At 39.6% G+C, this 14,362-nt stretch overlaps 1 protein-coding gene across 1 annotated transcript; it reads right to left on the bottom strand.

Moving 5' to 3' along the window:
* Positions 1–1,040: 1,040 nt before the first annotated feature.
* On the bottom strand, positions 1,041–13,987 carry LOC136851624 (cuticle collagen 2C-like). The gene is given in 6 exon segments (XM_067126049.1): positions 1,041–2,163; positions 4,524–4,734; positions 5,061–6,589; positions 12,390–12,578; positions 13,386–13,447; positions 13,450–13,987. Coding segments are annotated over 4 exon segments (972 nt in total). The 5' UTR covers positions 13,973–13,987; the 3' UTR covers positions 1,041–2,163; positions 4,524–4,734; positions 5,061–6,391.
* Positions 13,988–14,362: the final 375 nt, after the last annotated feature.

Here is a 14,362-nt window from a genome sequence, read left to right on the forward strand (position 1 = left end):
AGTAACCACCAGCTGGCTCAAAGAATCTAGCTAACTTATAATTCTTTTTATGAATGAACCTTCCCATGTTATACTGTAAAAAGACATTGATCACCTATTTACTGTGCTGATCTCTACCAGAAATGAAGGCACTATAGGTTTTTTGGACATTATTCTACCAGAATAGGTCCAATAAATGGATCTCGAAGTGGTGTATGGTAACAGGTATCATCATCAACAGCATCTCATCAGTAACCTGTTTGATACTGCCTGGCAAACCTGGACGACAAGAAATATATAAGTAAATAATTCAGTCACTTGCAATAACAACGTAAAAATATATGAGTCATAATGAAAGACTGAAAAAGGAGTCGAGTAGTTACAAGGGTTTTCCTAATGAGTTTCACTCAGGAAGAACATCTTTCACCTCTAGTTTAGTCTTAATTTGTATTTACACAAACAGTAATACTGGTCTAGAACCCAGAAACTGGTTCATACACATCACAATTCAGTTTGTTAAAACTGTACAGCAGTTCACTATAATTCTGCAAGGCACTGTTAACTTTTAAATTTTGGGTCTTGAAAGTAAGCTTTTCTCCCTATACATTCCCCACTTTTTGCATATTTTGGTTGTAATACTCTTACGACATCTCCTGATTCCATCAGAATGAGGAATGACTGGTTCTCCAGCAGCTTTTAGTAAAACAATTTTTATTTCTGGTAGTACTAAAGTTTGTGTGTTTTTATCAAGAACTTACCTAACCTCTTCAGCCATTACATTTTCAACTTGTCTTTCTGTCACAAATCAATATCTCCTAGTTCATACTCTTTGTTCAGTAGATTTTTGAAGTACTGCATTCATCATTTCATCATTCCGTGTACAGTAGAAGGTAAAATTTAAAAAAAAAATAGCAAAAATCTCCACAAGGCATTTTCTATCAGTATTGGAGATGATCAGGTACACAAATATTTCATCTCTAAACTTCAATATGGGATAGCGGTCACAAATCAGATCCATGAAGGCTCATTCAATCAGATGGAATAAGTATGACACACCCATATATAAAGTGTACGTATATTATACAAGCTCATAATTACAACAACAGAGTATCAGTACAGAAACTTATCAAACCTTACATCAGCACTGAAAGTTACAAGTGATGAAACCGGTTCTCGACACAACAGAGTTTTTGAAATGCTCTATGGTCTGCAAACAAAATTAAGAGTTATCTGGAGTCTTGCTGCATGGTTTGCATACACAAAACTGAACACTTCCAGAGGTTTTCTCATTTTGGTATTGCTGTATGCATCACTCTCCTTACACATGCTTAGTTCTCTCATTCTCCCCCTGCCATATCATGTATAACCACGCAGCTGTTGTGATTGTACGGGGTGGTGAAGGTAGTTCAATGACAGCATGAACCCATTCCCTAGCAGTAAATTCTAGTTGTCATTTATTCACAGTACATTTGTTAACTTTGAACCTTCTAAATATCCATGCAATGCTGGACATTTTGTAATTTATTAAATTATAACAAACTGTTTACAACTTTTGTACTGCTCTATTCTTCTACTCTACTAACCATCTCCTGTCATTACAATTCTGTTCTATAAATCTGCTTTACTTTCCAAGTCATAAATAAAAAATAAAATGCCAAAAATCATGTGGACTGTATAAAGCCTAATAAACCTAATAAAATGGTACACAAAATACAAGTCATTCCTCAGATCTTAAAATCAAATTCATATCAATATACACAGATCGTCAGCATGAACTATGCAAGAATTTTAATGTCCTCACTTCTGTAATCTAGAATTTCATGTTCCTTATAATAAACAATATTATGCCAATTCTCTCAAGATTATAAACAAGTTACAATGCTTGAATGAATCAAAGGATGGACTGAATTTTTAACCATCTACATTATAAAATTTTGATGAATTCCAGCATTACCAACATTCAGAACACCCAGAGGTATAGGTCATCAGCAAGTGCCCCTAAAATGAATAAGCATAATTCTTTCCTAAGAAATATCATTGGAAAGAAATTGATTTTTAAGGCTCTGTATGTACGAGTAAAACTCTATACTGGTGCAAAATGCTCCTTCAATTCTTCTCAATAACAAGACTTCAGCCATAACCCTGACATCCATGGTCAGTAGCAGAATTATAGTAGAAACAAACCTGCAACAAAAAACACTACAGTTAGAAGTCTTAATCACTAACACTAAACATCTAGACCTTAATTTTAAAACTGAGTCTCAAAAGAAAAATGGACATATTAGTGATGTAACACATCTAAAAACAACAAACCAATTTTCCAGCTCATGAAGACCTCCACAGAAATCAAACTAGAGTACTTTAGAATGTCTGCCCCACATTCTGCCTGACATTTTTTGTTAAAAAAAAGTAAATAAAATACTCTGTTTGGAGATTACAAAAATAGATCATTCCAGGTTTACAACATGTGAGATCACAAGTATGTGAAATGGTTGCCACCATTCCCAATCTGAAAAAATATACAAAATCAAGGTTTTCAAAATCCCAACTAAGGATAAAAAGGAGACAATAGGAAAAACTGCCAAGCTAGGGGACACAGGTCAAACAAATAAGATACATTGCTCAACACTGACTGGGGTGTGAGATAGAAGGTACTTTTGGAAACAAGCATGTAAAGAGTATACAGCCCTTTGGCTTAACGTCATCACATTTGGCAAAAAGTCATTTATTTTGGGAAAGCAGTGATGTAACTGTGGCTCCTCTACATACTCCTGTAGTATCTCCAGAGAAGACTCTGTAGGATCTACTTTGGTGGTAAGACCCAAGACACTTGAAGAAAGCACATCTCTGATTCTTCAGCCCTCAAGGTCCAAGGGTGACATTAAGCAGAATGCCAATTTCCTGAACTAAAGGCAGGGTTCCTGTCCCTGCAATCATTTGTCATGTCAGCAGAACACAAGGTTGTCAGTGCTATGGCAGACAACAACACCGGAAAGTCGTTTGCCTTAGGAACCATGGAAGAACAAGATCTTAGCCTCTGTGTTATTTGGTGGTGGGTATCTTTGTGCAGACAGACAGGGACCCTCTTCCACTCCTGTTTTTGCTCCCAAGACTTAGAAAGACAGCCCTTAACATCATAACACCGCTACACTTATCGTCCAAGTTGTGACGTTCACTATAGCAGATGACTCTCTCCCCTTCCCTGAGAAAGCATGACACCACATAAATTTTAATCAATCAATCAATCCCCCCAAGAGAGCCATTTATCATTACCTCAAAAGAACTAGGAACTTGAAAGACATGAACTGGAAGCTCTACTTGTTGACACACATCAATGGAGGATGCATGCCATCATGAATGCAGGTCATCCACCAAATTGTATTCATGTGTTCTGGAGATTGAGGCTAACCATGTAAGACTGACTTGAAATGAAATTGGGGTTCTCTCAACTTTCCTAGCTATCATGAAGAACACTGAAATTTTGGCCATCATGAATGGAATAATGTCAACCTGAAAAACCTTTTTCCTTAAAAGTAGCCTATAAGGATGGAATCTTAACTCCTTGGACCTCTGGTCAAAGGAGTCGTGTTCTGTGAACAAAAATATGTAATAACACCATTCCTGTTCATTTATTCATTCACCGTCGCAAGACAAATCCACCAGACATCTACAAAGGTTAGGGCTCTCAATTCTTCAACCTTCCACCCAACTGTGATTCAAGGTTGTGCATAACTAACAAGTTTGGTAAGAACAGAGAGTCTTATAGTTTACATACAATGTAATTTTCATACAAACCCATCAATCATTTAATGACCACTTCCCATTCTTGCTGGGTCACATTCATTCTACATAAAACATTTACTACCAAGCAATAGGCCAAAAACATCCAAAGCATGAACAGTGGCTTTTTAGTATTCTGCTATTTCTGTATGCAAGACATACAAATATGAGTATCTGGGGAAATCTGGATCAAGAATGGAGGCTCAGTATAACTGATAGGTGTTTGTATAAAAACTTATAAGAAAAATTAAATTTCTGGGAGCAATTGAAACAACAAAGTTTGGGATCAAAGATACCAATAAGAACCACCAAATATATAGAATCAGGAGATTCTATGTTACACAGGAGAGTTTTCAGAATAGTTTTGACTGAGAAAGGTAAAAAAAAAAAAAAAAAAGGATATATGGCTTTAGGTTGACTCCTTTAAAGGTTAACAGTAGTTCAAAAGTGAAAAGAGATGGATGCAGATGTATGCACTTTTGGCCAGTGTCAAGTATGAACTGGCGGAATCTGAGGCAGTTTTTTTACACAGGGTTCAACCTTAATTTGACCTTTAAACACAAGAACGAGCCAGCGTTTGTTGTCTTGTTTTCTCTAGAGCTACTTTCTCAAAGGAAAAGCATTTAATAGCAAACAAAAATGTATGAATGAATGTATAAATTAAATGCATCTCGAAAATGTGAATGACTTCAGTTTGATAGAAATATGATAATCTTTCATTGGTTTTAAAAATATAACACGAAAACTTGTTACGAATCACCTACCTTTTCACTAAGGTTATGAAGAGATCCACCCTGCTTCTGTCCTATCAATCCTGGATTCATTTAGCCTTCATGGATTAGAAGCTACGCTACCACAGCCAAGCTTCAGAAGGCTTATGCTGCTACAGTTCGAACAGCTAAACTTGACGCAGTACTCGAAGACAAGGTATCCTGGTCATGCATGGAAGGCATACACCCGACCACTTGTGGATCACTGCAGAGATAAAAATAGGAATTAGCAAAAATTCTCCTAAACGATCAATACCAACTTACCATACCAAATACTGTAAAATCAACATTTCATTCCACACTGGATAGGCTACATCACAATTTTGAAATGACATTGCAAAGTATGGTAATTAAACACTACGAGTAAATTTTAGCAAAACAATTTTTTTTTTTTGATCAATCAGCACTGTTTGTTACTAAAGCATCATATCAAAATTTACTGACAAAGATTTACGACAAGGCAGTGAGAGAACAACAATTCAGCGTACAGCTGGTGAAACAAGTCAGCCAGAGCTGATGGGGTAACTTTACCTGCTGAGCCACAGACCGATGCTGATTCCGGCAGCAAACATTCTTCGATATTTTTGAGGCATGTTTTTGCTATGCCTCTGATTTATTATTATAAGAATTGGTAATCAAGCCATGTCACCGTTGTGGAAAGCAGCAGCATGTACACTGCGCATTTAAAAGTGACTTGTGAGATGCATAGCTTTTAAATTTGAAAAGGAATGACTCAAAACTGACAATGAACACATAGGTGACATGGTGATGTGAATCAGTGCTTACTAAGTATATTGATAATAAACTAAAACAAAAATGAATGATGGAAATTAAAAGAAGGTGATAAGTTGAAACAAAAAATTATGCCATATCATTTCAATGAGATTCCCTTCAGACGACAAACAATAAAAAAGATTCCCAAAATATTCCCAGGCTGGAGGAAACCGGACTGACCACAAACGGACACAGCCCCGTGTCGCGCCCACACAATCAAAAAAAACCTATGAACCCATGGCCAAGGGGAGATGGGAGACACCAAGCATTAAGGTTTGGGGATAAGACAAGTTCTGTTATATATGAATTTGGGATGAATTGGAAGGGAAACTTGTGTCTGGAATTTAGACATTGAGACACAAAACTCTCTTCCCTGGTAATGTGAACTCGCTGATTGCCACTAAGGTTGCATGAACAGGACAGTGTGTGTGTGTCTATGATTTTTCATAATGCTAGAAGTTGAATTGACTTATGTTCTCATCTTCCTCCATACAAAATTTGAGATCATGCAACCTTCATGATAGGTAAAAAAGTTGAGAGCCGTAAATCAGGCAAATGATAGCTTTAAGCATGCTATTTAAAATCTAAACACCCATTTCATTTACTATAAATTTATTTCCTTAAACTATGTGAGAACATATAATTAAAAATGAGTGAACTGCCTCGATTGCACAATATATATATGTATATATATATGTATTAAACTAAGAACAAAGAGATATTGATACAAGATCTCATTGTAACCTTAAAAGAGAATGACTTATTATCTGGAAAATTTACAAAAGCTTTATGAACACTGTCATAAGTATAAAATAAATTGATTTGGACTTTATAGAAGCTTAAAAGAACAAATACTGTACTGTACTGTACTCTCCATCTAACTCTAAAAGTACGTAGAATGATTACACTAGATTCAAATACAATCTCATCATCGTCAAGTATTTCATTTCATCTAAAGTAGAGCAATAAGAAGTGGGTGGCACAGGTGGGTGGGTGGCAGTGGTCATGGCAATATGCCTATGGACCCTCAGTTGAAACTTCCATGGGGTGGACCCCATTTCACTTCCAATTCTAGTCCCCCAAACTATTTAAGGGGCTTGGGGAGTCATAGGATCATCGGTGCTAATCTCCTCTTTTATAGCCACCCCGTTCTCCTCTGTCCGGTCCATGGATTGGGGTTTTGCCCCATCCCCCTCGGGGGCGTCCGAACTGTCCTCATTAGCTTCACTATTTTCCTCTTTATTGTTTCCTTGCATGGCTGCTTCCGCTAATATTTTATCCACGTCCTGTAAATTGTGTGAAATATAATGTTAATATGGTGTGGGGTGGGCCGGGCCCTGTCCACTAATGACAAGTAAGCAAAAGGAGAGGGACCACCCTCGCTACGACAAATCCTCAAAGGCAAAGGCAAAATTTTGGATTGAATGCACTCACACAGAAATAGTATCAAGGTGCAAGACAGCTTGGAACTGATAATTTGAGGATTGTGTATATATTCTCTAGCATCAAAAATTCTTGCAATGACATCTACTGAGAAACTGAGGACTTTCCACAAAGACTGCTACGATAAATTTTGAAAAAAACCACTTAAACAAATTTTACCAAGGACCAACCACAATTTACTTGAAAAAAAAAGGCCCCACTTGACTTCACATTAACAAAAAAAACTAGGCACTGTGTTGACGTTAAAATTTAAGTTTCTGAGCCCATGCCCCGAGAGACAGAGAGAGAGAGAGAGCACCTTAGCTCATGCATCAATGGTTTGGATACAAAATGTGAACTAAGAGTCGTCCTGGACCGGTTTCCGCTGTCAGGATAAAAAAGGTGATGTCATCAAATGATAAGTGTTTTTCATATTTCTTTGTCAAGAACAACTCACAAAGCATCATAAACATTCGTGTTTTTCAGGAAGCTAATTAACCACATGCCCATTCATGACGACATCACCCCGTGTTCCAGAGGTCTCTTTTTCACCCAACTTCACAGGACCGAGTCATGAGGAAAGAATGGTGGACGAATCCATGGACATGTGACCTTTAATTTTCACGTAAAGAGTTCGTGTGACCGTCCGTGACCCTCCAGTATGTACGAACAAAGACATATGAGCAAGCTGGAAAGCTTCCAAACGTGGTTAGAAAGCAGCTGGAAAGCTGCAACAAATAAAATTCTAACTTAACACTGATACGACTTTTCACCAAACTATCATAATTTTGAACTTGGAAGTCTTATGAAATTAATAAGAAAAACACACACACAGTCAGAAAGCATATCATTAATTAACTTAACAACCATAATTGGTTCACAAATCCTAACAATCCTCACAAGAACACTGATCTTATCAACAAACAACACTGCTTTTGGGATAAACTGAGTCATTTTTACTTATAGGCTGAGAGAGAGGGAAAGAGAGAGAATTTACCTCCATATTGGTTCCACCCCTTTACCAGGAGATTTTTACCTATAGGCTGAGAGAGAGGGAGAGAGGGAGAATTTACCTCCATACTGGTTCCACCCCTTTACCAGGAGATCAGTTCCTCTTTGGTCCAGTTGATATCATTCTCAGCTAGCACTGTGCTGGGCCCGCGTTCGATACTCCAGGCCAATGAAGAATTAGAGGAATTTATTTCTGGTGATAGAAATTCATTTCTGATAACGTGGTTCGGATTCCACAATAAGAAGGTTCCATTGCTAGGTAACCAACTGGTTCTTAGCTGTAAAATAAGCCTAATCCTGGGCCAGCCCTGGAGAGCTGTTAATCAGCTCAGTGGTCTGGTTAAACTAAGGTATACTTAACTTAACCAGGAGATAACTCGCTAATGCCCTTCCCTAAGTGGGCTTGAAAATTATTTGTAACAGCTACTGAAAGACAAGTTCCACCTGACTCTGGAACTGGAAACAAGGTGAAAGATCTAGCTGGAACTATGACCATGTTGCCTCATCAGAATGATCCACAGCTTCACAACTTGGCTCATTTAGCACAATATCAAGAGACAATTCCATGAACTGGAGCCTAAGAGAGCAAATGAGGACGTACAAGTAACCTTGGCTGGATTATGGCTTAGTGTAGGTTGGGGTAAAGAGCACTTGAGACCAGTTCTCAGGCTGTGGTGGAACTGATGAGCAAAGGTTTCTGGTTTTAATGGAACAGAATGGAGTCTAAAATTTGGGCCAAAGGCCAAGGACTGGGACCTATGAGGTCATTCAGCACTGAAAGGGAAATTGATATATAAAGGTTTGAAAGGTGTAACAGTGAGCAGAAAGGATATAAAAAGGTTTGAAAGGTGTATCAGGAATAAACAAGTAAAAAATGTGTCGAAGTTTCTTGGCGCAATCAAGTTTTCTGCACATCGTATAATCCAGGACCACCAAAAACAGATCTATCTTTTGGTGGTCTCGGTATAATGCTGTATGAGCCACTGCCCATGGAATTTTAACCACGGCCCGGTGGTGGCCTATCTAATATAACTGCCAGAAGCATATTATGGTTAACTTTAACCTTTAATAAAATCAAAACGTCTGAGGCTAGAGGGCTGCAATTTGGTATGTTTGATGAGTGGAGGGTGGATGATCAATAGACCAATTTGCAGCCCTCTTGCCTCAGTAGTTTTTAATATCTGGGGGCTAACAGAGAAAGTGCATACAGAATAAAGTGAGGACAGACAGAGAAAGCCGGCACAATAGTTTTCTTTTACAGAAAACTAAAACCTTTCAGTTGCTCTATGAAACAACTGTTAGGAGAGAGTGAAAAGTAAGATGGAAGAAACAGAATATAAACACAGGTACAGTATAAACAATGAAAGGGGTTGCAGCTAAGGGCAAACAACCTTGAATAATGCCTACAATGCACCATGTGCAAATTTCCTAAATAATGTGTAATTTCAATATTCATCATGAAAACCAATAAAAATCCAAGGATTGCTTAACTGAAAAAAATTGTGTGCAGACCCATCATGTACCACCGGCTATTTTGTGGTCCTCATGAATCCTACCCATTCTCTTTCAGAAGAACAATTAGAACAACATCTGCTGCCTGCATGGTAGCACTGCGTATGTGTAACATTGGACCTTGGCTTCCAGGGATAAAAGAATTTCACTTTTCAGGGAGTCTAGCCAGCTGTGATAAAAGTGAGGTTGGCAGGCTGGATACCATCGATGACGTCTGTACAGGAAAAAGTTCATTTTGCTTTTGCATATCAAATTTGCTGATTGTACAGCAGCACCATAAACATTTGCCTGAGACTATCCTTTCATTACAGGGCCGCTAGCCAAAAATCACTGCTAACCAAAAATCAGAGATAATAGCTCCGAAAACCCTGCTTAATGGCGCTGTTAACGAGATCGGTGCCGAAATCCCCACTTAATGGCCCCGTTAACCAGAGATCAGTGCCGAAAATCCAGTTAATAACATCGCTAGCCAAGCACCGTAACACCAAAATGCTGTTAATTGATGCCACCGGTAAGCAGGGACTGCCTGTACATTTTTCAGACTTGGAAATCCCAGTCACCCCAATTCACCTTCATCACGACTGAGAAGCTTCTGCTGTGTATGCCCAGTCCTACACACCATACACACTCTCTTGACTTATATCATCCACTTTTTTGGTGATGGAGTCCCGAAGAAGCAAAACTGCAAGAGAAAAGGAGCAAGTCTTTGAATTACCCATTTCCACAGAGGAGGGAATGAACAAGCTGAAGAAAATCTTCTAATAAACATTTGCTACTGACTACTGCAGCAAAAGCCTTACAACAAGAGTGACAGTCAATAATGGCCAACATAATCTCAGGATAGGACTGCAGTTGCAAACTGGCCAAAGAACTGTTATTCATTTGTCAATGGGAAGTTGCTATTTGTGAACGACCCTGTAGTAGATGAATGAATGCTTTCAAGGCAGTGAACCTGCATTCAATATGGGCAAAAGAAGCAACATAACCCTCTGCTTCAAGATGGCTGTTGTGCAGTGGATATTTCATTTGCTGGACACTCTTCAATCCGTATCTTTCCTTGCATTGCCAAAGGAGGGACAAGAACCATCAGATCATATTCCAGGTCCTACACAGCACTCTGGTACTCAGAATGCTATCCCTACTTTGCTCTTGTGAGCCTGAAACTTTAGAGATTGACAATGGCAAAGACTAGTCTCGATAACCAGCCATACCTGGGTCAAACCAGTTATGCTGAAAAGGATTTGTGTAGAAGATCCACAGAATCCTCCAAGGACACAAGGACGGCCTGCAGGAACTTGTACCACGTGCTTGATCACCCTGGTAGCGCCACATTCTGTGCACGAAACTGCTAAAGGAAGGTGCTGGTTCTGTTATTAGAACAACCTAGGATAAAAAGACAAATACATATTGTACAACACAATACGTGTAAATGTGAGCAGCGATAGCACTGCTTCTCTAATGTGATGGCACCTCTCCTCTGTCAATAGCACAATGTCCTTACAAACCAGTCCTTACAGCAAGAAATCAATAAAATCCAACAATTCCGCTCTATCCACTGATCTTACCTTCTCAAGTGGGAATGGGTAAAGTCTGAGGCAAAACCACTCGACAAAAATACAAGCCTCAAAGGGGATAAGTTTGAGAAAAACTAAAGCTGATCCCAAAGCAATCAACAAAATTCAATCTGCTACTTTGTTTGGCTGTGAATAATGAAATTTTAAAGCACTGCCAACGACCTCATCACGCCTGGTTTGTGAAAAGGATGTTGGTCACGCCCCATCAAAAGTTTGGTCAGCAGAAACCTAACCTTCATCAATTACTAACACCAGACCTTTCATCTACCTGCAAGCAAAGTAAACAATTTTCAATCTTGCTCGACTAGTTCATTAAAGTATAGTAGTGGCTGGGGCAACATCTTGTTCCTGTAGATGTATCCAACCACTTGCGCCAACACCCACAGCACTGTATTGTGGCAGTTAATCCACTGGGTGTTGGCACCTATCCAAGTCTGCAAAGCTCCTGATAGCTACCTGTCAAAATGAGACCTAGGCCATGATTCCTCTAACCTAAAGCAAGTAAAACTACACCATTTCTTAAAGCTTCCAGCTACCTTGTTCAAAGAATTCTAGACTACATAAACTGTCCACCACTGGAAACAAAGTTGACGTTGAAAATAGCTCAATAACTCACAGTACTAGTGATTTCACAGCTAAGAATGTTAGTGCCATAAAACTGTAAAATACTGATAGGAAAAAATGATCTAATGAAAATATTGAGGCATGAAATAAGTTTACATCCAGCAGATCAAAATAATCACAATAACGACCCATATAACTGTCACCCAACACGGTAACCAAGCCCACCTAATTTGTAAAAACACTCATCACTGCTAGCAAGGCACATGACCAGAAGAGAATCTGACACTGCAAAGAGACTGGAGCAAAATAAGGGGGAAAGGAAAAAGTAAACTAAACTCATCCAGGATTATCTAGAGGGAACCTTGTTGCCAACAGGATATACGGATGAGAATTGAGGTTATTCACCAGAAACCTAGGGCCAAGGACATTAGCACACAATGTTGCCATCCAACCAGCTTATGATCTAATTATTATTCAGGAATAGTGCCTGGCATCCATTGTGAATATGAATTAGGCAAATGCACATGACAGGTTTGTACAACAAATATGCTTACAGTTTTACTGATCACATTCATTCAGCTCATTGAGTTAATAGGAAATCTTTTAATGGACATGAAGCTAAACAATCATCAAACACTTTCCAATAATTTTACCTAAAACATCAAAGGAATCATCATTCCATAATACAGAACTTCTTTCCCAAATCAAGTATACTGTAATGTCATTTCAATTAACTTCAGTACTTCGATACAAATACAAGTTTAGCTTAGAGAACTGATGCAGCAGTATGCAAACTACCTGCCAACGATTTGTCAGACTGCTCAGTAAAGAAGAACAATAATTAATCCAACACTGCACACTCCACAACTGTTTTCTTTAACCTTGTAGGAAGCTAACCGCATCTGATATTTTGTATCACGAGGGACAAGGAGGATCCGTCACACTATTCTTTCCTTTCCTAACTGGTGAGAGCTACCTGATTTGACAAAACGGAAACACCTACCTCTTCCGGATGTGCTCCAATATACTCTAGTTTGGCTTCCCGTAGCATCGTCGTTACTTTATTTCTCTGTTCTTTAAACGCATCCCAATCATCCTTATTTTTCGTTTTCTTTGCCTTTTGGTGTAACTTGTGCTTCTTCATAATTTCGTTCTTCATCGCTTCCGTTACCCACGGTTTGTTCATTTCTCCCTGGAAAACAAAGTACGATATTGTGAGTTAGGATAATCTTCCGTAATCAGGGCAAAATTATCTGTTAACAAATTCAGAATTTTTTCATAAAAAATAAAAAAAACAATTACCAATTATTTCTTTCTCTCTTGCTCCTCTCTCTCTCACTAACTAAGGCCTATTTCATCATTAAAATTGGGCTAAGAAGGATGCTAAGAATTAAAAGAAATCTAATATACCCTATTAAGCTTACAAGTTATATTGCTGTTGGTATTCACTGCTATATTAGAAAACTGAAATAGTTTTCCCCTGAAAAGGGTATGTTATAGCCTACATTAGCCTATTCTGGTAACTGTCAGGCTGTGAAAATACATGTAACCTTTGGCCTATACTACACAACTGCACTCAAGAAAAATATAAAAGACTAGGGTATTTTTTTAAACAAATCTAGTATTCATTCTAATATAAAACTGACAGTAAAACTGAAGACTACTATAGCACCTCTCTTGTTCAGTAATTATCAATTTACATGCAAAATGAGTGCCATGTTTAGTATCAGCCCTTTGGGGATGAACGTATAAACATAAACAAAAGACTGCACATAGCACAAATACAAAAGTCATAAACGTAAAAAAACAATCATTGACTAACAGGAAACAGGCTGCAGTAGTGTCTTCAGTTTTACCAAACTCATAATTGGCCCAAAGAGATTAGGACCTAAATTCAAATCTGTTTGGGGTGGAATAGCCAAAACTAACCTAACCTGACCTACTGTAGCCTAAGTACCTTAGGACACCAAAAACACAACCTGAAGAAGTGGGGGCTCACCTGCTTGTCTTTTTGCTTTATGGTCAAATACCTCCCACCACGTCCTTGGGCTGACTCTCGGCACCCCGCCCACGCCCTCTGGCCCTCATAGGAGGTCCCATCATAGGACCAGGAGGCCCAGGTCGAAAAGGTGGTCCCATAGGCGGCGGGGGCATCAACCCACCCCTTCCTCTGGGCCCTAAACCTCCTCTGGGAGGCATGGGACCCATACCCCGACCCATGCCCATAGGGCCGCCAGGACCTGGGGGTCCGAGTCTACCTGGAGGAGGAGGCATCGGGCGCCCTCCCATTCGCCCTGGCGGGCCCATAGGAGGAGGAGGAGGGGGAGGAGGCCGACGGCCCGGAGGAGCCATCTGTGGAGGCATCATGCGCGGAGGAGGGGGGCCCATGGGGCCTCGAGGAGGACCTAGCGGCGGCGGAGGAGGAGGTCGACGCATGCCCGGCGGAGGAGGCAGAGGACGCGACATCAGAGGAGGAGGTTTCTGAATGCCGCCCCGAGAGCCAGGGCCTCCTCCCATCATGCCCCTGCCTCTGCCCGACGCCCCTCGGCCCCTGATGCCGCCCCGGCCGTTCGTCTGTCTCCCCATTGCGACAAGAACTTAATTTCCCGGTACAGGTCTAAAAATCCACCACAGAGTTCACCAGTGAGGGGACGTCGGCACCGCATAAATCAAACTGGACTCTCTCCGCTCTTCCCCGCCGGGGTCTTCGCAAACCCGATCGATCCGGCCAATGGGAGGCGAGGTCTCATGAGGCTTAGGCGCTCACAAGCCAATCAAAAAACGTCTTCTACAGGAGACATTTGAGGGATCGTTCGTGTAACCTTTTGTTATTGTTTTGTGGTTTTCTTAATAATCAATAAATCATTGATATATTATCTAAATATTGTTTTTATGATTAAAAATTTAATATATATCTTACTGACATTCTAAAATTTAATAAAGTCTTGACATCTTGTATATAAGCGATCCTTAATA

This window comes from Macrobrachium rosenbergii, chromosome 1, assembly GCF_040412425.1.
Source record: "Macrobrachium rosenbergii isolate ZJJX-2024 chromosome 1, ASM4041242v1, whole genome shotgun sequence".
Classification (NCBI taxonomy): domain Eukaryota; kingdom Metazoa; phylum Arthropoda; class Malacostraca; order Decapoda; family Palaemonidae; genus Macrobrachium; species Macrobrachium rosenbergii.